The sequence below is a fragment of the Pseudorca crassidens genome, chromosome 13, assembly GCF_039906515.1.
Source record: "Pseudorca crassidens isolate mPseCra1 chromosome 13, mPseCra1.hap1, whole genome shotgun sequence".
Lineage (NCBI taxonomy): Eukaryota > Metazoa > Chordata > Mammalia > Artiodactyla > Delphinidae > Pseudorca > Pseudorca crassidens.
In genome coordinates this window covers 50,154,613-50,182,289 of record NC_090308.1, presented here as the reverse complement: position 1 = coordinate 50,182,289, position 27,677 = coordinate 50,154,613, and the positions used below count along the sequence as shown (strand labels likewise).

The 27,677-nt window shown below is 35.9% G+C and overlaps 1 protein-coding gene across 11 annotated transcripts in view; it reads left to right on the top strand.

Annotated features, from left to right (window-relative positions):
• AFG1L (AFG1 like ATPase) overlaps window positions 1-27,677 on the top strand; it is a 227,497-nt gene that overhangs the window by 156,101 nt on the left and 43,719 nt on the right. For all 11 annotated transcript variants that reach the window (XR_010933787.1, XM_067702417.1, XM_067702415.1 and 8 more), the window contains 2 exons: window positions 14,408-14,478; window positions 14,735-14,835. Coding sequence is in view for 10 of the 11 variants with exons in the window: in XM_067702417.1 (XP_067558518.1) it covers window positions 14,408-14,478; window positions 14,735-14,835 (172 nt within the window). In the remaining variant the exon portion in view is untranslated. The remainder of the gene's footprint in view (window positions 1-14,407; window positions 14,479-14,734; window positions 14,836-27,677) is intronic.

Here is a 27,677-nt window from a genome sequence, read left to right as displayed (position 1 = left end):
TTGTTGAAAAGACTATTCTTGCCTTACTGAATTGTATTGACCCCCTTTTTGAAAATCAACTGACTGTAAATGTAAAGGGTTATTTCTGGTCTCTCAATTATTATATTCCATTGATCTATTTGTCTAACTTTATGTCAATACCACACTGTCTTGACTGCCATAACTTTGTTCTAAGTTTTGAAATTAGGAAGTGTGAGTCCTCCAGCTTTGTTTTGTTTTGTGTTCAAGATTGTTTTGGCTATTCTGGGTCCTTTGAATTTCCGTATGAATTTTAGGATCAGCTTGTCAAGTTCTACAAAGAAGCCATCTGGAGTTTTGATGGGGATTGTGTTGAATTTGTAAATCACATTGGGGACTACAATATGAAGTCTTCAGATCCATGAACATGTAATGTTTTATTCGTTTTCTAGGGCTGCCATACAAAGTACTGCTAACTGATATCTTAGAAAGCAGAAATTTATTCTCTCATTCTGGAGGCTAGAAGTCTGAAATCAAAGTGTTGGCAGTTTGGTTCTTTCTGGGCAGTATGGACAATCTGCTCCATGCTTCTGGTGGAGTTCTTTGGCTTGTAGGTGCATTGCTCTAGTCTCTGCCTTTAGCTTCATATGCTATTTTCCTTGTGTGTGTGTGTGTGTGTGTGTGTGTGTGTGTGTGTGTTTCTAAATTTCCTCTTCATATAAGGACACCAGTTATCATGTTAGGGACAACTCTAATCCAGTATGACCTCATCTAAGCTTAATTACATTTGCAAAGACCCTATTTCAAAATAAGGTCCCATTCGCAGGTATTGGGAGCTAGTACTTTAACATCTTTTTGGAGGACACAATTCAACTCATAACAGCTGTCTTTCCATTTATTTTGGTCTTCTTTAATTCCTTTCAACAATGTTATATAGTTTTCAGTGTATAAAATTTGCAATTCTTTTGTTAAATTTATTCATAAACATTTTATTCTGTTTTAAACTAGTGTAAATTGAATTGTTTTCCTAATTTCCTTTTTGGTTTGTTCATTGCTACTGTATAGCAATGTAATTGATTTTTTTTAAAACATCTTTATTGGAGTATAATTGCTTTACAATGGTGATTGTAATCGATTTTTGTGTATTGATCTCGAAAACTGAAACCTTGCTAAACTTGTTTATTAGTTCTAATAGTTTCTAGTAGATTTCTTAAGATTTTCTAAATATAAGATCATATCATCTGGAAATAGAGATAGTTTACTTCTCCCTTTTCAATCTGAAAGCCTTTTATTTATTTTTCTTGCCTAAATTTCCTGTCTAGAACCTTCAGTGAAATGTTGAATAGAAGTGGTATATTCTATCATAGAGAGTGGACATCCTTGACTTATTCCTGAGCTTGGGGGAAAGACTTCAGTCGTTCACCATTAATTATGATGTTAGCTCTGGGTTTTTCTTAGATGCCCTTTATTAGATTAAGGACATTCCCTTCTATTCCTAGTTTTTGAGTGTTTTTATCATGAAAGGGTGTTGGATTTTGTCAAATGCATTTTCTGTTTCTATTGAGATGATCATGTGGTTTTTGTCCATTATCCTATTGATTGATATGGTGTATTTTATTTATTGATTTTTGGATTTTAAATCAGTCTTGCATTTTTGGGATAAATCTCTCTTGGTTGTGGTGTATAATACTTTTTATATATTGCTGGACTCAGTTTGCTAGCATTTTGTTGAGGATTTTTGTGTTTATACTCATGAGAGATATTTGTCAGTAGTTTTCTTTTTGGTGGTGTCTTTGTCTGATTTTGCTATCAAGGTAATACTGGCCTCATAGAATGAGTTTTGAAGAGATCCCTCCTCTTCTGTTCAGATTTTATCTTTTTTCTTGAGTTGGCTTCAGTGGTTTGCGTCCTTCTAGGAATTTGCCCATTTTATCCAAGTTATCTAATTTGTTGGTACACAGTTGTTAATAGTATTCCCTTATAATTCTTTTTATTTCTATAAGGTTGGTAGTAATGTCCTCTCTTTCATCCCTGATTTTAGTAATTTTAGTTTTCTCTCTTTTTCTTAGTCCATTTAGCTAAATGTTTGTCCATTTTATTCAGTTTTTCAAAGAACTAACTTTTGGTTTTATTGATTTGCTGTATTATTTTTCTATTCTTTATTTCATGAATTTCCACTCTAATCCTTATTATTTCCTTCCTTCCACTTGTTTTAGGTTAATTTTATCTTTGTCCACGGTCTTATGATAGAAGTTAGGTTGTTGGTTTGAGACTTTTCTTCTCTTTTAATGTAGGCATTTATAACTATAAATTTCCCTATAAGCACTACTTTTGCTGCATCTCATGAGTTTTGGTATGTTATGTCTTCATTTTCATTGTCTCAAAGTATTTTCTAATTTTCCTTTAGATTTCTTTTTTTGACCCGTTGGTTATTTAGGAGTGTGCTGTTTAATTTCCACATATTTGTGAATTTCCCAAATAACTGTCTGTCACCAATTTCTAATTTCACTCCACTGTGATTAGAGAACATTCTTTGTATAATTTCAATTCTTTTTAATTTATTTAGGCCTGTTTTATGGCCTAGGATATGATCTTTCTTTGAGAATGTTCCATGTGCAGTTGAGAAAATGTATATTCTGTGGTTATTGAGTGGAGTGTTTATATAGATGTCTGTTAGTCTAATTTGTGTATAGTGTAGTTCAAGTCTTATTATTTCCTGTTGATCTTCTCCCTAGTTGTTCTATCCATTATTGAAAGTTGGATATTGGAGTCTCCAACTATTACTGTTGCATTGTCTGTTTCTCCCTTAAGTTATGTCAGTTTTTGCTTCATGAATTTTGAGGGCTCTGTTTCTAGACACATATATGTTTGTAATTGTTATATCATCCTGATGGATTAATACTTTTATCATTATAAAATATTCCTTTTAGTCTCTAATCACATTTTTGTTGTTGTTTTAAAGTCTGTTTTGTCTGATATTAGTAGTGGTTGCTTTTCTCATGATGTATCTTTTTTTCATCCTTTTACTTTCAACCTATTTGTATCTTTGAACCTAAAGCTATCTCCTGTAGATAGCATATAGTTGGAACTAGCTTTTTTATCCAGTCTACCAATCTCTGCCTTTTGATTAAATTGTTTAATTCATTCACAAATTATGTTATTATTGATATAATTGGATTTACATCTGCTCTTTTATTTTTCATTTTCTTTATGTTTCATGACTTTCTTGTTTCTCTGTTCTTCCTTTACTGATTTCTTTTACATGAAGTGAATATTTTTAGAGTAATATTTTCATCCTTTTAATGATTGTTTTCCCTTATATTTTTTGTCATTTTTTAGTGAAGAACTTTTATCTCTATGAGAAGTATAAAGTTTCATTCAAACTGAAATGTTGTCTCAAATTCAAAATGAAGCAATGCATGTTGCTATATATTTTGATAATTAAAATATCAGTAATAGTAATGAAACTTTACCCTAAGACCACCAGTAGGGAAAAGGTCTCTATGGTGGGAAAATATAGTTGATTCTCAAAAGTAGATACACAGTAGTAGCTTTGTCATAAGAGCTCCTGTTGATATTTTATCAATGAGTAAGGCTCTTTGACATTGCAGTCTTACAACTGTATATTAGTAAAATACAACTGTAAGAGTTTTCTGCTTTATGTACTATAGGGCATAGTCAGGTAGACCATTTATTATGTGTCTTAAAAATCACAAAATTATCCTATTTGACATAATTTAGATGTACATTTAAATATTAATTAATCTTATATTAACACAAGGACTGCTGAATTAAAAATTAATTTCAAGGATTTGAAACTATTTGAAACACCACCTAAAAAGTGGGAAAGCAGCGAAAGAAGTCCATCTTGTATATATTTTGGTATCAGTTTCCATCAGTCAGCTCAGCACACCTTTTATCTTCTATTCCTTTATTGAACTGTAATTTGACAATAGCATGTTACAGTGTTTGTTTTCCAGCAGGCCAGATAGAACCAGAATAGAGCTGGCTCACCATTTCCAGCTAAGCACATTGACAAAGTATTCAATTATATGACTGTACTCATCTAGTAAAGTATAAATAAGCTATATATACAACATGTACATGAGTAGATAATATATATACTTATACATAGAAAGTTGCTAAATTTCCTTAGAATTCTTGTCTTGTTATTTCATCTTCAAATATATCACATTTATAACTAAAAATCTTCAACATAAGTAAAGCTGATCCAGCAGAAGTCCTATATCTTTAGTTAGTTTTGCTGTGTACCTTTTTTATACCTATTAAAACTCCCTGGCCTCTCTTTCTGAGGTGGATGTGACTATCTTCTTCACCTAAAGAGGAGTTAGAGATTCTTACTCTCCAGCTTCTTCTTCATTTTTATTGTTGTTGTTTAAAATATTTAATCATTGTAGCCTTTCTGAAATTTTATGAAAAATAATTATTTTTAGATCTACCAAATTGCAATTTTACATGTTACACCACTGATTTATTTGGGGGGAATGCAATATATAGATTTAGTAGAAATTTTATGTAGAGTTTGGGGCTGAGAAAGGGGGAGGTGATTAAGGTCTGGAATTTGAGAGCTAAAGGTGCTAGATCCCGCTTGCTGCATTATGCATAGGTCAAGATTAATGGAACCAGTTAAGTTACTCTCCAGGTGATTGAGAAGGGTGGGAAATTTAGAGACTGAAATGGATCTCTGAACAGTCAATTAAGCCTTTGAGTGATTGAGAAGAAGATAAATACTAGGACAAAATCCATCCTAACAACTGGTTCTGTTATGTAAAACAAACCTACAGTATTTGAAATGCAACCAAGTCCGTTTTATATTAAGGCGAGTATAAACCAACTTAATCTTAGACCTGCCTCCAGCCCCAGATTATGTTTGGTATGAGCACAAAGAGCTGTACAGCATGAATGCACAAGGAATCAGTAGAGTGAGAAGGCTCACTGCCAGGGAAGTTTGGCACAAGAACTCTAAGAGGAAGGGGAAATTTCTCCCTCGTTGAATCAACTTTGGCTCTCTGGAATAGAGAACATGGAGAGAGAGGGACCAAGGAAAGCCAACCCTATTCTACTTGTTGATACCTTAACAAGCTGTTGATTTATAAAAGGGGATAAAGGGGTAAAGTGTGGGTAGCATTCTGTTCCTCTGAGTCAATCCTAATGAAGTAGGAGGTTCTTGAAGAAATTAATTTCCATTTAAATTCATGTGTGACCCTCTTCTAGAAACCTCCACTTGTTTTGGAATTTTTGTAGAGAATTTCAAATGATTCAGCAACAATAAGGTCTTTTTTGACATATTCTATTTCTTGAGTGTAAGTCTTATGTTGAATGCCTTATTTCAGCTATAGAAATTTTCTCAAAATTGAAATGACTGATTACTTTCCTCTCCGTTTACTAATTTATTATGGAATAATAAATCATGATTCTTATACTTCCGAAGCAGTCAGGCTTTTAATCCAGGGTACTGTACTCCAGGATTCCTATGCCAAATTTCCTGGCAACGAAACAGTGGTCGATTCCAGGGCTTTTCTGACTTAAAGACAGAGTAGTTCTACTCAACAGAAAATGGAAACTTGCCCCTCCAGTGCAGTTTCTGAGCTTAACAAAAGGTGACAGAAGCAATGAAATGGGTGGATTTTACCCAGAGCATTTAGAACAAAGGAAAAAGAGTCTGTGCTCTGCTTGGGCCCCTCACACTCTGCCCCCCAACAAAAAGCATTTGAAAAGAGTGATTCTGCTTCTTCTTCAGAATGACTTTTAATTCTCTTACCATGGTCACCTTTTGATTATCTGTGAGCAGATTATTTTCTTTTTTTTTTTAATTTTTATTGGAGTATAGTTGCTTTACAATGTTGTGTTAGTTTCTACTGTACTGCAAGGTGAATCAGCTATACGTATACATATATCCCCTCTTTTTTGGATTTCCTTCTCACTTAGGTCACCACAGAGCATTGAGTAGAGTTCCCTGTGCTATGCAGTATGTTCTCTTTAGTTATCTATTTTATACATAGTATCAATAGTGTTTATATGTCAATCCCAGTCTCCCAATTCATCATCCGGTATTCATGGATACCGGTCCCCTTGGTATCCATACGTTTGTTTCTACGTCTCTGTCTCTTTTTCTGCTTTGTAAATAAGATCGTCTATACCAGTTTTTTCAGATTCCACATACATGCGTTAATATATGCTATTTGTTTTTTATTTTGCATCTTATCTGCTCTACATAGCATCCAACTGGTGGGGCAGTTACCCAGAATTAAAACCCCTTAAATTCTTTATCCCTACTCACTTGTAGGAGCTTATGTTTCTGTCTCCCCTCATGAGAGAAAAGGGGATACAATTCAAAGCATCTAAGCTTAATTCCTGTATTTTTTCCTGATCATTTTGATGCTACTCAAGGCACTCTTCCTTAAGATATGGCTCTGTGGTTAAAATTGAACTACACAAAGCTAAGCAGAACATGTTCTTCCATCCATGTGACATGATATTCTTGTAGCCCCAGAAGAAAACTCTGAATTTATCTCCCCTTTTACATTAAAAAAATCATGTTTAATTTAGTGCCCTCTTTAGGCTGTAGCTTTTCCATGCAACTGCCTTTGACTACCAGGCTTTATCCCCCCTCAGTTTTATTGGTTAGGCTGAAATATTTTTCAAGTATGTTTATAATTTTCAGTTATGTTTATAATTATAATGTGATAACTTTAATCACTGTATTTTTGTATAATCTATATCCTTGTGTGGTTTTTGTACATTCGTTTTCTGAATATACCTGTTGCCAACCTTGGGTTGTATGTTCCAAACTTGATTTTTTTTTTTTGAAACTAGCTGACCCTCATCCCTTTTTAGAGTTTCACAGACATGGTTGTATTTCTGGGTATAGATTTTTAGTGTAAGGTAATGCTGCTGTCTTTTTGAATAGTTTCACTGGAAAACTGACAAGAGAGCCCTGGAGTTGCAGACTCACTGCTGTCACTCTAGTTTTTCTCCATTATAAGTGAATCACCACCACCACCACCAGCCCCATTTTGAAGTTAAAGGCATTTTCTCTGGCTGAAATTTTTACAATAAAGTTGCATTCTTGAAATTTCCTACTTAAAGAAGTCCAGAGATCTTAGGTGTTTTTAAGAATAGATTTACAAATTTTCATGTATATCATAGTGACATTTTACCAAGAAAATGCTTCTGGATTAACTTGCATTGATTGTATTTTTATTCCATTTCCAAAAATGATTTGCAGCAACTTAGATTAAAATTATTTATCATGCCTTCACCATAATCACTAAAATGGAAGAGATGGAAAATACAGAGTATTGGCAAGGATGTGGAACAAGTAGAATTTCTTGTACACTGCAAGTGAGAGAGTAAATTGCTACAACTCCTTTGGAAAACTGCTTGGCAGTATCTACTAAGCTGAATGTAGATATACCCTATGAATAGCAATTCTACTCCTAGTTATATACCCAGCAAACATGTATACATGAGTTTACCAAAAGGCATGTACTAGAATGTTCACAGTAGAACTATTCACAGTGGCCCCAAACTATAAACTACACAAATGTTCATCGTTAGGGACTGAATTGTGTTCCCCCAAAATTCATAGGTGAAGCCCCAACCCCCATTGGGACTGTATTTGGGGATAGGGCCTTTAAGGAGGTAATTAATTAAATGGCGTCATATGGGTGGAACCCTAATCTCATAGGACTGGTGTCCTTATAAGAAGAGGAAGAGACACCAGAGGAAAGACCATGTGAGGACACAGCAATAAGATGGCTACCTGCAAGCCAAGGAGATAAATCTCAAAAGAAATCAAACCTGCCGACACCTTGATCTTAAGACTTCCAGCCTCCAGAACTGTGATAAAATAAATTTTTGTTGTTTAAGCCACCAGTTTGTGCTATTCATTTGTGGCAGCCCTAGCAGACTAATACACTCATCAACAGTAGAATGATAATAAACTGTGGTATTTTCATGCAATAGGATATTACTGTACAGAAACAAAAATAAATAAACTACTTCTACATACATGGATGAATCTCACATAATATTGAGTAAACAAAGCCAGACACTTGCTAATAAAGGAAATGAGTTTATATGAAGCAATATGTACCCTAATATCCAATTTGAAAATGATTTAGGACACACTGTCATTGATTTGATCAATGTCAGTGCAAAATGAAAGACACTTTCCTATGTCTGGAATATTTGTTAACCAGCAAAGGTCAGGACTATCAGATTCGGTAATTAATACTTCGTGTTTTAAAAACCTTTAAGAAATAATAAAAATAAAAACGTTAAAAATGGTGACTTTCACATATTAAACTTCTGATGTATTTAAATTTTAAAATAATTTTATTTAGCATTTATTTTGTGTTAATGTTTCCTTCTAGTGTTTTCTACTATCATAAGTCTTTATCAGGTAGAGATCATTCTAACATGTTACTGAAATACATAATCTTGTCATAGTATATTGACTTATACTAGTGATAAGCCATGAATTTATTATTATTATGGAGTTTTTTGGACAGAAAACTGCTGAAACTTTTAGTATAATCCTATAATAGAAAAATGGTTCACTGTTTATTATTATGGGCACATTATTTGAGAACACATAAAGTATTGTGATAAATACAGAATTACTTAGGATTTCAGGAATTTTCCAGATTAATATCTTTTGGGAATTTGGAAACACTTTTTCTGGAATTCCCCGATTTTCCAGCTGTGTGATTACCTGCAACTCTCCTCTAGTTCTTCATGCCATAAGGACTGTAGGTTTTCTGTTGGAATTTTAGTTGCCCTGAGCAGTACTGATTTTATTGTCTTTAGTCTGAAAAAGCTGGAAAAATGAGTAACACTTCTCCCAAGTGTCAGCTTCTTCTAGAATCTGCCTGCTTCTGTTCACTTTCCAGTGCTTTCAGGTAACCTGTTTCTGTACTTTGTGCAGAGTTTACAGCTGCCCATCAGCAGGAGAGTCAGCTAGGGCAGAGCTTAGTTTGCCCTACTAGAAGCATAACTCTTCTCCCTGTTCTGATAGAGCACAATTTCTACTATCTTCTTGAGAAGACTGCATGGGAAATACATTTTTTGAGGGCTCATCTGTCCAAAAATGTCCTTATTTTACTTGATTAATAGTTTGACTGGGCATGGATAGTTTGACAATAATATTCCCTTCAAAACTTTTAGGCACTATGCCATTATCTTCACGTTTCCATTATTGCTGTTGCAAAGTTCGATGTGAAAGTTTATTGATCTTTTGTATTTGACCTGTTTTTCCCTTCTGAAGTTGTTAGGATATTCTTTCTTTATTTCTAGTTTCCTGAAACTTCATAATAATGTGCCTTAGAATGGAGCTTTTCCCCCATTCTTTGTGCTGGGACTCTTTCAATTTAGAAAATCATGTCCTTCAGTTCTAAGAAATTTAATGTTCTTTCTTTCTTTGATAATTCCTCCCCCCTCCCCCCCGCCAATAGTCTTTAGAACACCTCCTGGTTAGATATTGAACCTTCTGGATTTTATTTTCCATCTTTTTGTCTTTCTGCTCTATTTTCTGAAAGATTACTTCAACCTTTTCCCCTAAATTTTTTATTTAGCAGTCATATTCAGAGTTCTTTCTTATGCCCAAATTGTCCTTTTTGTTTATAGCATTTATGCAGTGCAATATGCCTATATAATAATAGGCATATTAGAGTGTATTTTTCCCCTTTTGGTCTCTGTATTTTTTTCTTTCCTTCCTCCAAGATCCTTTTCTCTACTTCTTTATTGTGATTTTTATCTTTTATCCTAGAGGATTTCCTTAAATGCCTATAAATATTTGTTGTCCATTCACAAGAATGAAGCACTGAAAAGCCGATTAGAAGTTCTGTGTGCATAGACAGGGTTTTATTGATTGGTGGGCTTCACTAGATAAGGTGGAAGGTCAGGTTTTCCAATGAAGAACCCCCAAATGTCAGTATCTGCAGGTCTTTTTTTTTTTTTTTGGCTATTGAGTTTCCTCCAATTTTTCTGTCTACTTCTTGGGATGGAAGCTTCCTGGACTGGTAGGGTTCTGGATGCTGAAGAGGTAAGGACTGTTGGTTTCACTGTTTACTTTGCAGAATTGTAGTACAGTGTCTCTCACCCTTTCTCAATGTTAAAATTGTCCCAGACAGTAAACTTACCAGTTTCAGCTGGAATGGAGGAATTATAGGAGTCTGGCTGTCCAGGTGAAAGGAGAGAATCTAAGGAACTGCCTTTGTCTTATTTTCAAACAATGCCTGTGTTTCCAGCCTGACCCCTCACCTGCATTTTTGAGTATATCTAGTAGTGCCAAACCTTTGGGGAGTTTGTGGTGAGGACTGGATTGCTTTATCTTGGCTCAGTACCCCACCTCCCACCTTCTGATTTCTCAATCTACTAAGGTCCTGTTCATCCAACTAAGGAAAGCAATGCCAGTCTTTTCTTCTTCCAGGCTTCCCTAATCTTTCCAAGTGCTTCTCTAAGAATCACTTTCCCTCATCACTTGTTTTTTGGGGAGGGTAAATAAATCACCCTCTTCTTTCCTAAGGGGAAGGGAGGGAAAAGGTTCTTATCACAAATACTAGACACAAAAGCCAGTGATTCCTGATCCTCTTTCCCCTCCTTAGAAAGACACTGTGGTGTGGGGAATAGGGGGGATTGTGGAGGAGGGTGGCATTTGGAATAGGGCTGGTTCTTCTCATTATTTAACCACAGGGGCAGGAGTCTGGATCCAGTTATTGGTGGCTTATTGGTGGTTCTCTTTAGAAATCTGAGTGTACTCAGCACTTCTGTCCATCAACTTTGAGCCTTAATTACAATTCCAGGACAAGAGGGAAACATTGCACAATGCAAAAAGTGCATAATGATCCATTGTATGGGTGTATCCAAATGTACTTCAAATTCCCCATTATTGGACATTTAGGTTCTTTTTCACTTTTTTGATGTTAGCAGTGTCACAGTGAACATCCTTGGAGTCGTTAAACATTATTATTTCCATAAGTGAGATTCCTATGGGTGGAATAGCTGGGTGATATGATATGCATGTTTTTAATACTTTTATTACATACTATCTGGTTACCTTGAACTCTTGTAACCAGTTTTACATTCCTCCCCGTGGTACATAAGAGGGTTCTTTTTCCCCTTACCTATGCTTGCTCCAGCTATTTTATCTTTTGCCTTATCTCTGCCAGTTTAGATAAAAGTATGGCCTCTCATGATTTTACATTGCATTTTTATCACTAGTAAGAATGAAACACTTTACACATGCTTTTTGCCTACCGAGCTGTTTTTTTTAACGCAATTTGCCTGTTCAGGTCCTTTCACAGTTTTTCTATTGGGGTATTCAATTTTTTATATGTTGGCGTTTTTAATACATTGAAAATATTAGTCGTATGCCATAAATGTTGCCACTATGCTTCCCAATTTGATGTGTACATTTTATTTGTAATATTTTCTGTTATACAGAAAATTTAAATTTTTATGTATTCAGATCTTAGATAAAATGACTTAATTCTGAGTTTCAGTTTTCAGTAAAAACATGATAATACATACTACATGGTAAGGTGGATATGGTTTAGGTAAATTAACTGCTACATAATAGTTGCTCAACAAATGGTAGCTTTTTTTATTCCGTGTGACACATTGAAAAAGTTCAGAATCATCCAAATTTTTTACTAGAATTAAAAAACATAGTCAAAGAAGTTTAAACCAGATATGAACCTGAATATTAAGTGAAACTCTGTATCTTTTAGGCCAGTATAGACAGGTAACTTTTAATTTCTCTTTTTTACTAGTCTAATTTTTGTTCTTAAAAAAATTAATGAGCTCTGATTGATGGATCCTCTTAAGTAGGGAAGTCTGAAGTCTGAGTGGAGTGTGAGAAGACTAGTGTTTTCTTCTAAGTTATTGTTAAGGGATTATGAATATATTCATTTCTGGTAATGATTTCTTTCATAGCATCATTATTTATTTTATATCAATATAGATACATCTGATAAAACCAAAATAACACACTAGCCCCTCCTGCTTTTAAGACAATATGCAAATAAGATTTCTGTCCCCCAGCAGGTCAGTAGAGCTTCTTACTCCCTGAGGTCAAGTGCAATTTGGCTTAGATAGATAACAGTCTGTTCAGTTGCGAGCTACATAAAATGCTTTTATGAATGTTTATTTTTAGGCCACTTTACACCAATAATTTTTTTTAATTTTACATGTTGTAACTTCTGAGTAACTTTTTTTAAAATTAATTAATTAATTTATTTATTTTTGGTTGCATTGGGTCTTGTTGGGTCTTCGTTGCTGCTTGCGGCGAGCTGGGGCTACTCTTCTTTGCAGTGTGCGGACTTCTCATTGCGGTAGCTCCTCTTGTTGCGGACCACAGGCTCTAGGTGTGCAAGCTCAGTAGTTGTGGCTCGCAGGCTCAGTAGTTGTGGCACACAGGGTTAGTTGCTCTGCGGCATGTGGGATCTTCCCGGACCAGGGCTCGAACCCACGTCCCCTGCATTGGAAGGCGGATTCTTAACCACTGCTCCACCAGGGAAGTCCCTGAGTAACTTTTTATGATAATATAATAGAATTCTTATAAGGTACTATTATAACAAAAATAATTTTATCATTTCACATATAATTTCACTATAAATGAAATCACATATAGCAATTTCATAGATGTGGCCTAACTAAAGTCTAGTGAGCCATATTTTAATATTATAGTATATTTGAGCACAGAGTAACAAAGAAATCACCACTGAGGAAGTTTATAAGCAATTGTTTGTTAACCAAATATGCTTTGAGAAACGTGACTGTCTTCTATTTTAGTTATTTTTCAGAATTCAGTTCTCCCCCTCTATTAGGTAACATGCCTAACCTAAGGACAGGTTAACTTTCTGAAAGCCAGCAGATGTCCTGGGTGGCTGACATTGCTTTCTTCTTTATATATCCCTTAAAAAGTAGCTCCCTTCTCCATCAGTTGTATGTGTGTACATCTCCATTGCAAGGTGGAGATGATTCCAAATGAATTCCTATGAATGATGTTGGCAAAGCCATCTAAACATACATGTGCTTGGTGTGGGCATTGACATTTACATTGGTTTGTATGATTTCTTTGTACTTTAAAATTGTTTAGTGTCTATAATCACTCTTTCTGTAGTGTAATTTTATTACTTTAATACAGCTCTATTCAAATATCATACAAGCCTTTATATAAGTCAAATAGCATTCCCCTGCAAAGCCAACCATTGCAAATGATATTTTTAAGATCCTTGAGGTGGAGTGGTTATTACTTGAAATGTGATAGTTCCAAACCCTTCATAATGACTGTGTGCTTTTACTGTAGAACATTTGAAGAATTAGGTGCTTATGTGTTAAATGCTTGCCACCTGATAATTATCTCAAGGGAGAAATTATTTTGGTTTAGTTTAAGCTTAATCTAAAGAAAAAATAATTTATCATATTAGTTTTCAGTAAGACTTTATTAAGACGGATGTCCAGAATGGAGGTTAATTTCTTCCACTCCTAGATAAGAGTGATTTGTGTGTCAAAATTAAGCATATTGGCAGGTCATCCTGTATAAGTTTATATATAGAGTTGAAGTAAACTTATATTTTAACTTGAAGTTGTTTTTTTAACAATGTTTATTTCTTCTGTCAGTTATTTTTATTTTATTGACTGTTAATTTATCAGTCCTTTTTTTTAAAAAAAAAAAAAGTGAGAGGAAAAAAAGCCATAGTATTATCACATTTGTGTATGTGGGTTCCCTAAACCATATGGTGATTTCTAATTAGAATACAAAGGATTCTTTGTCGAGACTAACTTCATAGTAGCTGCAATGGTGGGCATCACAGAAGGAGAGAGTTTTCTTGAGTTTCCGACAAGGACACTTTTGAGAGAAACTGTGTGGTCTATAATTGTCCTTATACTCAAAGTCTGATAAAGTTATTGATGTGCAGATCAAGTTGGTATTTTGAAGCTGGTAATTTAATTCTGCATGTTTGATCCTCTCAGTCAGTGGCTTGGCTTGATTTTTTTAAAAGGCAGATTCAGTATTTAATTTCACATGTACCCTCGCAGTAGAGATTTCAAAGGATACTTTGCTGGATGCTTGACTGCCTTGTCTATTTGCTCTTGTTTTGCATGCAAGAGAGAGCCAGAAGCCTTTCTTCTCATTGTGTACACATAGTATTAATGGATTTACTCTGCCTGTATCCTCTCATTACTGAAAACAGCCAGAAGCACAGAAGTCTTTCAGTGTATGCAAATAAGGCAGAATCATCTACCTGAGAGTTAATATTCTCTGCTTTTAAGTGTATTCTAAATCTGATGTTTGTATTTAGAGCATAACATCCTGTTCTTTTTTTTTATGGGCAAAAAGCTAAGCAGGCTCAGGCAGCTGTTTGATGTTGGCTTCAAGTGTTATTAATTTCATATTCTATTATTCTTTTCACTGTAGCACAAGTGAAGCTGATGTGGAGGCTGTCATGGATAAGTTGTTTGATGAGCTGGCTCAGAAACAAAATGATTGTACGTAAGTTAATTTCTCTTGAAAGAGAATACATTTAGAACACAATGCCCAATCTCCACTGACCAATTAATAAGTTCCATTGCTGTATATGGGTTGATGCCACACTCAAGTGGCAGTCATTGTATCAGCATTTTGTCTAATTTATGTGTTGAATCATGTGCTATTATTCATCAAGCTATGCATTTCCTATCTGTAAGAGATGAATTTTATAGTAATTATCCAGACAAGATTGAGTCTTTGTTCATGTTCCCATAGTAACTAGACCAAGGATTCTAAAAGTGCAAGGCAGAGAGCTGCGGCTGAATAAAGCCTGTGGAACCATTGCCGACTGCACATTTGAAGAGCTGTGCGAGAGAGTGAGTATCCAGACATGTTCAGACTCATTGGCCTTTTCACATGTTAAAATACTTCATATTTTCCTCTCTTCCTGTTTCAGATTTTAAAATACAATTCACAGAGTCAGAACCGATTTAAAAGTCTCATTAAGAGAAATACTCATGTGTATATACCCATGTGCTTTTTATAGATACTGGCATGAAATTTACTCTTAGAAGGGCTCGAAAACAAAATTAGAAACAGAGAGAACTGTCAGCTTTTGCTGGAAGCAAAACTAAAATCAGCTTTAGGGATATTTTGTAAAAGTCAAACGTAAGAAAATTTTTTTAAAAAATGAGGTGAGGTTAGTACCAGGGGAAAGGAAGATGAAGTAATAATACCATGATCCAAGGAGGTATGACATAAAAGAATTTCCATTCCTTGTTCTTATGGCTCATCTGTTATTGTCATAATATCTGACCTATTTGGGCCAAGGTCAAAGAAAGTGAATTTTTATAACTGTGACATCTATATTATATAACAATATATCCAACAGAGAAAAAAATATGTACATATATATTCATATAAATGAGAAAGATGTTGATTACAGATTAATTATAGATATGAATTCTGTCTTTTTTTTTTTTTTTTTTTTTTGCGGTACGCGGGCCTTTTACTATTGTGGCCTCTCCCGTCGTGGAGCACAGGCTCCAGACGCGCAGGCTCAGCGGCCATGGCTCACGGGCCCAGCCGTTCCGCGGCATGTGGGATCTTCCGGGACCAGGGCACAAACCCGCATCCCCTGCATTGGCAGACTCTCAACCACTGCACCACCAGGGAAGCCCTGAATTCTGTCTTTTAAAAGCTCTGGGAATTCTCAGTACTCAATGGGTATTCAATTGACTGTAAATCTTGAGAAAAACAAAGCCAGTTACATATATCTTTAAGCATAATACCTCAATTATGTATAAATTATCATTTCAACTAGTCTCTCTGATTTATCTTGAATTTTATGTAGCTAAAAAAGAATTGTTTTTCAGGGGGAAGAGAAAGTATTTTTTATACCTGCTAGCCATTTTATGACCACTTTTCTTAAAAACTAGTGACTTCATTACTTCTAAATTTGTAATTTTCAAACCAGAGAGAGAATCCAATCTACAAATGCTATCACAGAAATAAAGCACTTCAAGACCAATAAGGACTAGGATGAATTAGAATCCTCTGACAAGGTGATAATGTCAGTCTCTGGTTGTAAAGGTTATTCTGTGTGATACGGACGCTTCACACTTCTATTGCATCTATCTCATCAAGGTCCTAATAACCTAATATCTTCAGACATAATTTTATTAAGGCTTCCATTTAAGTTTTACTTACTTTGCCACTTGAGAAAAATCTTATATATCTGAGAAGCTCCCCCCACTTCCATAGAAGGGGACCTAGTGAGGAAAGGGGAAGGACAGACCTGTTGTGTCTTGAGGTGGTAAGGCAAAGGTGGTCTCTTGGAGCAGCTACTGAGTATTTATCTCTATTTTTTATGTGCTCATTATTTCAGGAGACTTAGTACCAGGAAAAAGCCACTAATCAGAGACCAACATCTTCATAGTCTACTGTATCGGGGTAGTGAGGAAGAAGATTGATTGGGGCTTTATCTTGAAAAATTAAGATAATACTTATAAAAATAGATATTTTTATCTTATTTGACAAAAATATGGACTATAATAACAACTAAGAACTAAATTCCTAAAATAAATAGTGAACAAATTACTATTTATTTTTGGCATAACTTTCTTGACAAAATTTTAGGATGATAAACTAGTATATCCTACACTTCATGATTGGTTGTTCGAGTACATGGAAAATCATGTTTATAAAAACATTTAAGGATATCATCGGTTTTTTCAAAGTCCTGTTTTAATTCATGAATATTTCAGTTACTTTCTTTTAAAGTTTTTTTTTTCTTTTAAAGTTTTTATGTTGTCACTATCCTTGTTGAGTTTTTTCTTCTTCAGTTAGCCAGATCTTCATTTCTCAGTGGCTTTGCATGGATAGGTTTGCTTTATATCCATATTGTAATTGTAGGATGTTTACTGCGTCAGACTGGATGACTGACATTAAACATTGATATGATAGGTTGGATTAAGTACTAGTATTAAGCTGTGATGGAAGTTTGAGGAAGGGTTACATTTTAAAAATTGAGGTATAATTGACCTATAACATTATATTAGTTTCAGGTGTACAACATAATGATTCAGTATTTGTATACATTGCAAAATGATCACCACAATAAATCTAGTTAACATCAGTCACCTTATATAGTTGCAAAAAATTTTTTTCTTGTGATGAGAACTTTTAAGATCTATCTTCTAAGCAATTTTCAAATCTGTAATACAATATTATTAATTATAGCTACCATGCTATACATTATACCCCCATGACTTATTTATTTTATAACTAAAAGTTTGTACCTTTTGACCCCTTTCACCCATTTCTCCCACCCCCCCAACCCCCACCTCTGGCAACTACCAATCTGCTCTCTGTATGTATGAGCTTGTTTTTTTGTTTTCATTTTTTTAGATTCCACATATAAGTGAGACCATACAGTATTTGTCTTTCTCTCTCTAACTTATTTCATTTAGCATAATGCCCTCAAGGTCCATTCATGTTGTTGCAAGTGGCAAGATTTCTTTTTTTTTTTTATGGCTGAATAATATTACAGTATATAGATATACCACACTTGCTTTCATCCATTGATGGATACTTAAGTTGTTTCCATGTCTTGGCTATTGTAAATAATGCTGCAGTGAACATGTGGTGCATATATCTCTTCAAGTTAGTGTTTTTGTTTTCTTTAGATAAATACTCGGAAGTGGAATTGCTAGATCATATCTATATTTAATTTTTTGAGGAACCTGCATACTATTCTCCATAGTGTCTGTACCAATTTACATTCATACCAACAGCGCACAAGTGTTCCCTTTTCTCCACATCCTTACCAACGCTTGTTATTTCTTGTCTTTTTGATAATAGCCATTCTAAATGGTGTGAGGTGATATCTCACTGTGGATTTGGATTGCATTTCCCTGAGGATTAGTGATGTTAAACATCTCTTCATGTATCTGTTGGGCGTCTGTGTTTTCTTTGGAACAATATCTATTCAGATCATCCGCCCATTTTTATTTTTAATTAATTAATTTTTGGCTGCATCGTTGCTGCACACAGGCTTTCTCTCGTTGCAGCGAGGGGGCTATTCTTCGTTGCGGTGCACGGGCTTCTCATTGCAGTGGCTTCTCTTTTCTGTGGAGCACGGGCTCTAGGCGTGTGGGCTTCAGTAGTTGTGGCTCACAGGCTCTAGAGCACAGGCTCAGTAGTTGTGGCACACGGACTTAGTTGCTCTGCGGCGTGTGGGATCTTCCCACACCAGGGCTCAAACCCTTGTCCCCTGCATTGGCAGGCGGATTCTTAACCACTGCGCCACCAGGGAAGTCCCATCTGCCCATTTCTAATTGGATTTTTTTTTTTTTTTGCTATTAAATTGGATGAGTTCTTCATATGTTTTGGATATTAACCCCTTATCAGATATATGATTTGCAGATATTTTCTTCCATTCAATAGGTTGCCTTTTCATTTTGTTGATGGTTTCCTTTGCTGGGCAGAAGCTTTTTAGTCTGATGTATTCCTGCTTTATTTTTGCTTTTGTTGCTATTGTTTTTGGTGTCAGATTCAAAGAGTCATCACCAAGGCCTAGGTCAAGGAGCTTACTGCCTGTGTTTTCTTCTAAGAGTTTTATGGTTTCAGGTCTTATGTTCAATTTTTTAATCCATTTTGAGTTAATTTTTGTGTATGGTGTAAGATAGTGATCGAGTTTCATTCTTTTGCATATGACTGTCCAGTTTTCACACCACCATTTATTGAAGAGACTGTCCTTTCCCCATTGTATATTCTTGGCTCCTTTGTCATAAATTAATTGACCATATATATGGATTCATTTCTGGGTTCTCTATTCTGTTGTATTGATCTTTGCATCTGTTTTTATGCCAGTACTATGCTGTTTTGATTATTATAGCTTTCTAATATAGTTTGAAATCAGGGAGCATGATGCTTCCAGGCCTGTTCTTTCTCAGTATTCCTTTGGCGATTCAGGATATTCTGTGGTTCCATATAAATTTTAGGATTGTTTGTTTTATTTTTGTGAAAAATAACACTGGAATTTTGATAGGGATTGCATTGAATCTATAATTGCTTTGGGTAGTATGGACATTTTAACAATATTTTTCTAATCCATGAGCATGGACTAACCTTTCATTTATTTGTATCTTTAATTTCTTTCATTAATCTCTTGTAGTTTTCAGTATATAGGTGTTTCACTTCCTTAAATTTATTCTCAGGCATTTTATTCTTTTTGATGCAATTGTAAATGGGATTGTTTTCTTAATTTCTCTTCTGATAGTTGGTTGTTAGTGTATAGAAACACAACAAATTTTGTATATGATTTTGTATTCTGTGACTTTACTGAATTCTTTTTATTAGTTCTAATAGTTTTTTTGGTGGAGTCTTTAGGGTATTCTACATATAATATGTCATCTGCAAACAGTGACAGTCTTACTTCTTCCCTTCAATTTGGATGCATTTTATTTCTTCTTCTTGCCTAATTGCTCTGGCTAGGGCTTCCAATACTATATTGAATGAAAGTGCTGAGAGTGGACATCTTTGTGTTGTTCTTGATCTGAAAGGAAAAGCTTTTGATGTTAGCTGTGGGCTTGTTACATATGGCCTTTATTATGTTGAGGTACATTACCTCTGTATCTACTTTGTTTAAAGTTTTTATTATAAATGATGTCGAATTTTGTCAAATGCTTTTTCTGCATCTATTGAGATGATTAAATGATTTTTATCCTTCATTTTGTTAATGTGGTGTGTCAGATTGATTTGCATATGTTGAACCATCCTTGTATCACTGGAATAAATCCCATTTTAATATTGCGTGTGATCCTTTTAATGTATTGTTGAACTTGGTTTGCTAGTATTTTGTTGGGGATTTTTGCATCTATGTTCAGCAGGGATATTGGCCTGTAATTTTCTTTTCTTGTGGTATCCTTGTCTGGTTTTGGTATCAGGGTAATGCTGGACTCATAAAATGTATTTGGAAGTATTACTGCTTCTGTTTTTTAGAAGAGTTTGGGAAGTATTGGTGTTAATTCTTCTTTGAATGTTTGGTAGAATTCACCAGTGAAGCTGTCTGGTCCTGGACTTTTGTTTTTTGGGAGGTTTTTGATTATTTATTCAATTTCACTGCTAAATTTTCTGTTTTTTCACAATTCAGTCTTGGTATGTTGTATGCTTCTAGGAATTTATCCATTTCCTCCAAGTTGTCAAATTTGTGGGTATATAATTGTTCATGAGTCTCTTTTTTTTTAATTTAATTTTTAATTGAAATATAGTTGATTAACGATGTTGTGCCAATCTCTGCTGTACAGCAGAGTGACTCAGTTACGCACATACAGACATTTTTTTTAAAATATTCTTTTCCACTGTGGTTTATCACAGGATATTGAATATAGTTCCCTGTGCTATACAGTAGGACCTTGTTGTTTATCCATCCTATATATAATAGTTTACATCTGCTATTACCACACTCCTTCCAGCCCCCACCCCCTCCCCCTTGGCAACCACAAGTCTGTTCTTTATGTCTGTGAGTCTGTTTCTATTTTGTAGATACGTTCATTTGTGCCACATTTTAGATTCCACATATAAGTGATAGCGTATGGTATTTGTGTTTCTGACTTCACTTAGTATGATAATCTCTAGTTGCATCCATGTTTCTGCAAGTGGCATTATTTCGTTCCTTTTTCTGGCTGAGTAATATTCCATTGTATATATGTACCACATCATCTTTATCCATTCATCTGTCAATGGACATTTAGGTTGTTTCTATGTTTTGGCTATTGTGAATAGTGCTACTATGAACACATAATAGTCTCTTTTATCCTTTGTATTCCTGTGGTATCAATTGTAACATCTCCTCTTTAATTTCTGATGTTAGTTATTTGAGTCCTCTCTCTTTTTCTCTTGGTGAATCTAGCTAAAGGTCTGTCAATTTTATGTTTTCAAAGAACTGACTCTTAGTTTTATTGATCTTTTCTACTGTCTTTGTAGTCTCTATTTTATTATTTCCACTCTGATCTTTGTTATTTCTGGAAGGGCTACATTTCTAAGTGGTCAGTTTATTTGTAACTATTTTCTTGTTATGATGATTTTACATTTCTTTGCAACCTTATAACTATGGCAATTCAGATATAGAACACTTTGCATGAAGAGGACTCTTAAAATCATTGTACTTTCAGATGTAGCCTAAAACTCTTCATTAGTTATAATGATATTATGAGCCAGGCTAAATAGCTGCCACAAACCATTCAGTAAAGAAGAAGGTACCTCCAGCTGAAGGTAAAGAAGCAGGCATCTAGTGTGTCTGGGACAGTCCCAGCATTGGATTGCCCTTCTAGATTTCTGGGAGGCTCTTGAAGTCTGAGACTCACCCAACCACCCATCCTGACATTATCATGAAAAACACCTTCGGCAAGGAGTGGATGGGTTGATAGCCTATAACCATTATTTTTGAACCATGGCCCTTTCCAAGAAAAAATAATATATTTATAGACATATATATTAGATAGAAACTTATCTATTAGTATCTTAATAGGTTAAAGGAGGTTTAAACTCTAAACCCTTGACGTATGCCATAAGTAAAGCTAAAAAGGCCTGGGCTATTACCCTCTCCTCACACCTGTACCCCTCCCAGCACCAAGCACAGTTCCTCAGATCTGGAATCCAGCAGGTTAACATCTAATCTTTTGTTATCTGTGGGATTCTTATTCTCTGCAAATCAACAATTCAACACTGTCATGCTCAGAGAAGCAGTCTCAATTAGGAGACCCTATAGCACCTGCATAGTAATAATAGCAAATATTACCATGTATCAGGTATCGTTCTAAGTACTTTATATGTATTAATTCATTTTATACTTACAGTAGGTAGGTACTATTATTGTCCCCATTTATAGGTGGAGAAATTGAGGCACCAAGATGTTAAGTTACTTTCCCAAGATCGCATAGCGAGTAAGTGGCAGAGCCAGGACTTGAACTCCTTGGTAGTCTAGGAGTCAGATTCTGTGCTCTTAATCACTACAGTATATCTGAAAATGTTCTGGAAAAGTTCTACATCAAACCTTTAATATAATTCTGGTTCTACCATGAAGTACAATCAGATACTTTGTGAATTCCCACATCTGAGCTAAGCTTTGAGCCCTTTATAAAGCGTGAAGCTGGCTGGGGAACAAGATATCCTCCAGTCTGAGAGACCCGCCTTTCTGCTAGAACCTTAGTGCAGACTGTCCAATTCATATGCCTTGGCATGCCCACTGGGAATGGGCCCAGCTACTGACCCCTCCATCCTCCTGAAGGCAATATAGGGCCTGTGCCTCCAGGACAGGGACCTCAAGCCTTAGGCAGCCTCATTCCTTTACTCCTTAGTGAAAATATTATCATTTTTTTCTCCTGGCCATGATATTAAAAAGGTTGGGAAGCCCTGCTTTAGAGAACTATGGGAGGGTAAAAGAGAATATGTTTGGGTGGTCTTTGTTCCCTGTCATTACCTCCATATCGGAGGCATGGTAAAGGAAAGTGAGGCAGATTCATTTCTCCAGACATGACGTGAGCTTTAGGGATTCCTTTCCTTTCCTTGACATAGTTACTTGGCTCAATCAGAGGGTAATGGAGAAGTCAGAAATGTCATCACTTAAGTCAGTGGTTTTTGAAGTGCAGTTCTTAGGCATCTAGGGGTCCTGAAACCCTTTCAGAGGTCCTGGAGGTCAAAACTCTGTATAATAATACTAGGATACTGTTTGCCTTTTCCACTGTGGTAACATTTGCAGTAATGGTGCAAAAGCAATGGTGGATAAAACTGCTGGTGCTTTAGCATGAATCAAGGCAATGGCACCAAACCATGTTATATTCTTCATTGCCCATGAAGAATACTTACAGTTCCACTTTAAAATGTCCTTGAAGAAGCAGTAATTAAAAATGATTAATATTGTTAAATCTCAACCCTTGAGAACATGTCTTTTTATTTTTTCTTTTAAAAAATATTTATTTATTTTTTGGCTGCATTGGGTCTTCGTTGCTGCGTGCGGGCTTTCTCTAGTTGCGGCGAGCGGGGGGCTATGCTTCATTGTGGTGTGCAGGCTTCTCATTGCAGTGGCATCTCTTGTTGCGGAGCACGGGCTCTAGGCGTGCAGGCTTCGGTAGTTGTGGCTCGCAGGCTCTAGAGTGTAGGCTCAGTAGTTGTGGCGCATGGGCTTAGTTGCTCCGCAGCATTTGGGATCTTCCCAGACCAGGGCTCGAACCTTTGTCGCCTACATTGGCAATCGGATTCTTAATCACTGCGCCACCAGGGAAGCCCTGAGAACATGTCTTTTTTTTTTTTTTTTTTTTTAGAACATGTCTTTTTAATACTCACTGTCATGAAGGAAGTACACATAAAGCTCTTCTGCTATGTACCAAATACAGTGGCTGTCTTTAGGAAAAGCACTTGTGCAATTGTTTGAGTTGTTAGCTAAACTAGTCACTTTTTTCTTGGAACACCATTTTCACTTGGAAGAATAAGTGACAGATAGACTACAGTTATTCAGGTTTGGCAGACATTTTCTCATAGTGTTTGACAGACATTTTCTTGAAAATGAACAAAGTATCGATAAAACTGTCACTTTAAGAAAACAACTACAAGTATTTGTTGCCAATGATAAAAATTTGAGCAAACAAGTAAAAAATAGAATTTTGGAAAACTTGTTGCTGCCACCATGAACTTGGCACCTCTTCCCAATTCTTAAGTATTTTTTTCTGATGAGATTGATGGTGATATTAACAAATGCTAAGTTTTGGTATTGTATAATTAAATGTGTCAACATTTAGAAGATATGCATTACTCTTTGAATGAATATTTTCCAATAACCAATGCATACTCTTACAAAATCATGCATGACGAAGGTCTATTTAAAATGCAAGAAAGACTAATAATGGATAATATAACAGAATTTTAAAAATACACTAATATTGTTTCAGACTCTACATTGCAACTATTATTTAAAAAATTACTTCTTGTCAAGTTTTTAAAAAATTTTAAATAGACTATATTTTAGAAGTTTTAAGCTTACAGAAAAATTGAGAAGGTAGTCCTGAGAGTTTCCATATACTCCCAAATCCAACTTCCCCTATTATTAACATCTTACATTAGTATGGTATATTCATTACAATTAATGAACCAATATTGATATGATTAACTAAAGTCCATATATTATTCACACTTTCTTAGTTTTTACCCAGTATCCTTTTTCTGTTCCAGGATCCCATCCAGGATACCACATTACCTTTAGTTATCTTGCCTCCTTAGATTCCTTTTGGTCGTGACAGTTTCTCAGACTTGCCTTGTTTTTGATGACCCTGACAGTTTTGAGGAATACTGGTCATTTATTTTGTAGATTGTCCCTTAAATGGGATTTGTCTGATGTTTTTCTCATGATTTGACTGGAATTGTGGGCTTTGGGAGGAAGATCACAGAGGTTAAGTGCTATTTTCATCAGATCATATCAAGGGTACTTATTATCAACATGACTTATCACTGTTGATGTTAACCTTGATCACACTTGTCTGAGGTAGTGTTTGTCTCCACTATAAAGTTATTCTTTTCCCCCTCTTTCCATAGTGAGCTCTTTGGAAGGAAGTTCTTGTTGAGTTTTCATGTAGCAGCAAAGAAGAAAATCCACAATTATCTAACAAGGCTGTTAAAATACTTTTCCCTGGGCTTCCCTGGTGGTGCAGTAGTTGAGAGTCTGCCTGCCGATGCAGGGGACACGGGTTCATGCCCCGGTCCGGGAAGATCCCACATGCCGCAGAGCAGCTGGGCCCGTGGGCCATGGCTGCTGGGCCTGTGCGTCCGGAGCCTGTGCTTCGCAACGGGAGGGGCCGCGGCAGTGAGAGGCCCGTGTACCGCAAAAAAAAAAAAAAACTTTTCCCTTTTCCAACTACATATTTGTGTGAGGCTAGATTTTCTTATATGATTCAACCAAAGCAACATATCACAATAGTTTGACTGTAGAAGCAGGTATGAGAATTCTACCATCTTCTATTATACCAGATATTAAAGAGATTTGCCAAAAGTATAAAACAATGCTACTCTTCTTACTATTTTCATTTTAGAAATATAATTATTTTCATAAAAATGTTATTTCTGTTAATTTTATGGGTTGAATATAATGGTTTTATCATTGTTTTTAAATCAATTAATAAATATTTTAAAATTTTCTCAGTTTTTATTTCTAATACAGTAACTATTGGGAGATATAACCCACATAAGCAAAAGCTCATGGGTTCCTCAGTAATTTTTAAGAGTGCTAGGGGGTCCTGAAACCAAAAAGTTTGAGAACTACTTTCTTTAGAGTTAAATTTCTGTGGACCTAAAACGAAAATACCCTATTCAAAGAAAGCAGGCCAAAACTAAATTCTAAAGGCTTAACGAGTAAACTGACTATACCTAAATTTTTCTTATTGAGAAATGTAATTTTTACACCTGCAGAAAATTGTTTCCTCAACTGATAACTGTGCTCACAAGTAACTGTTTGCAAGAGTAGTTTGTTATTTGTGTCTTAAAAATAATGACAGGTAGCCAGGTGTGTTTGTAAGAAGTCTGAGCAGAAAAATATACCAGTTGATACAGATGCATGGGTGTATACATTGTTCATTATCAACTTTTTGTTCATTAGCTTTCTTCTTTGGTTCTTAGTATTCAAGGAATGGAGATCCATCAGATATGTGTTTTGGCTTTCAACTGTCTATTAGTCTTTATTATATCATATTAGTTTGTATATTGTTAGACTTCGAACTGTATCGAATAGAATCCTTGGGGGAGTTGCTAAAAGACGTTTCCCTTCTCTTTCTCTGTTCTGTCTCTATTTCATTTCATGTATTCCAAATGAAACCACTGATTGGGAACTACTTCTGGTTTGTGTACTTGGTACACTCTCAGTAAATACTAAAGGTTGAATAGCTTTTATCTCTACTATTTGGCCAAGAGTCAAGGCTGATGGTGTTTGGATGCCAATGGTGGTGATTAGCATCAGGGAGTAAGGGCATTAATCACCAGAGCTGAGGCAGCCCAGGAATCTCCTTAGCCCTTTACCTTCCCAGCAGCAAAACCGTTCTGGTAGCATTGCTGATCCGTGTGTGTCCTTTTCCCAAATATTCTGACCTCTGGTAATACCATGTGCAAATAAGGCAGTCTGCTAGCCTGGCTAAAGCATAGGGAACAGGTAGGGCAGAAGTGAGGTAGCAAAGAGCTTAGTAGAGAATGGGTCAGATTCTTGAAGGGTAGAATGTGAATCCAATGTCAAAAATGAGTCCTAAGTCTTTCTGTCCTTTGTCTTTCCCTGTCCTCATTCCTAGTCAGCCCTTAAGCTAAAGAGTCATAGTCTTGGTGTAGAAAGGCACCTTGAAAGCCATCTTATCTAACCATTCAACTAATCCTGAATCCTCCCTACAAACCCATGCTTGCCTTGCTGTGCCAGTTTGAGGGGTACAGTTAAATGTGTGAGAAGGAATATAGGACATATGCAGTAAGAGGTCAAATTTCAACATACATCTTGGAGCCAGCTGTTTCATATTGGCCCTCTGAATTATAAAGAAGGTTTTTGGGATAAAACCTCATAATAGACCTATACCATAATTTGATTGAAAAAGTTAAGGTGTATACAAGTAACTTTTTTTTTTTTTTTGCGGTACGTGGGCCTCTCACTGTTGTGGCCTCTCCCATTGCGGAGCACAGGCTCTGGACGCACAGGCTCAGCGGCCATGGCTCACGGGCCCAGCCGCTCCACGGTATGTGGGATCTTCCTGGACTGGGGCACGAACCCGTGTCCCCTGCATCGGCAGGTGGACTCTCAACCACTGCGCCACTAGGGAAGCCCTATACAAGTAACTTTTAACCTGAATTTACATAATTATCCTGAAATTCTGTAAATGAAAGAAAAAGAATTCTCTATAAGGTTAGAAGTTAGACTGAAGGATCAGTTTTTACTAATTGTTGATGATGATTTGTCTCTTCCAGGGAAATAACTATATATTGGGTTAAAATTGTTATGTTTTTTGTGTTTTATTATTTTAAAGGAAAAAGGACTTTAAGAGAAATGCCCATTAAAAAGGGGCTAGATTAGGACTTCCCTGGTGGCCCAGTGGTTAAGGATCCGCCTGCCAATGCAGGGGACACGGGTTCGAGCCCTGGTCTGGGAAGATCCCACATGCCACGGAGCACTAAGCCCGTGTGCCACAACTACTGAGTCTGTGCTTTAGAGCCTGTGAGCCACAACTACTGAGCCAGCGTGCTGCAACTACTGAAGCCTGCGTGCCTAGAAGCCCGTACTCTGCAACAAGAGAAGCCATTGCAACGAGGAGCCCGCACACTGCAACGAAGAGTAGCCCCTGCTCGCCGCAACTAGAGAAAGCCCACGCTCAGCAACGAAGACCCAACGCAGCCAATAAGTAAATAAATAAATTTTATATTTAAAAAAAAGGGGGGCTAGATTAGAAGTTAGAAAACTGTGGCCACTTAAAATAATTGTGGTCATTTCCATGATAAAAAGGGAGATGAGAAGAATCTGAAGGAATGGAGAAAAGCTGGGTGGAGAGAGTGCCTTCCAAGTTTCTTCACATGGGAAGTTTTCTGTCGCAGGACTCATTGTGAGTCTGAGTAGTCTTGCTCAGCTTCTGTTCCCAAACTGGGGTGAGAACAGCTCCTTAGCTGATGCAGCGAATATGGCAACAAAAATTTTAAGCTCTGCAGG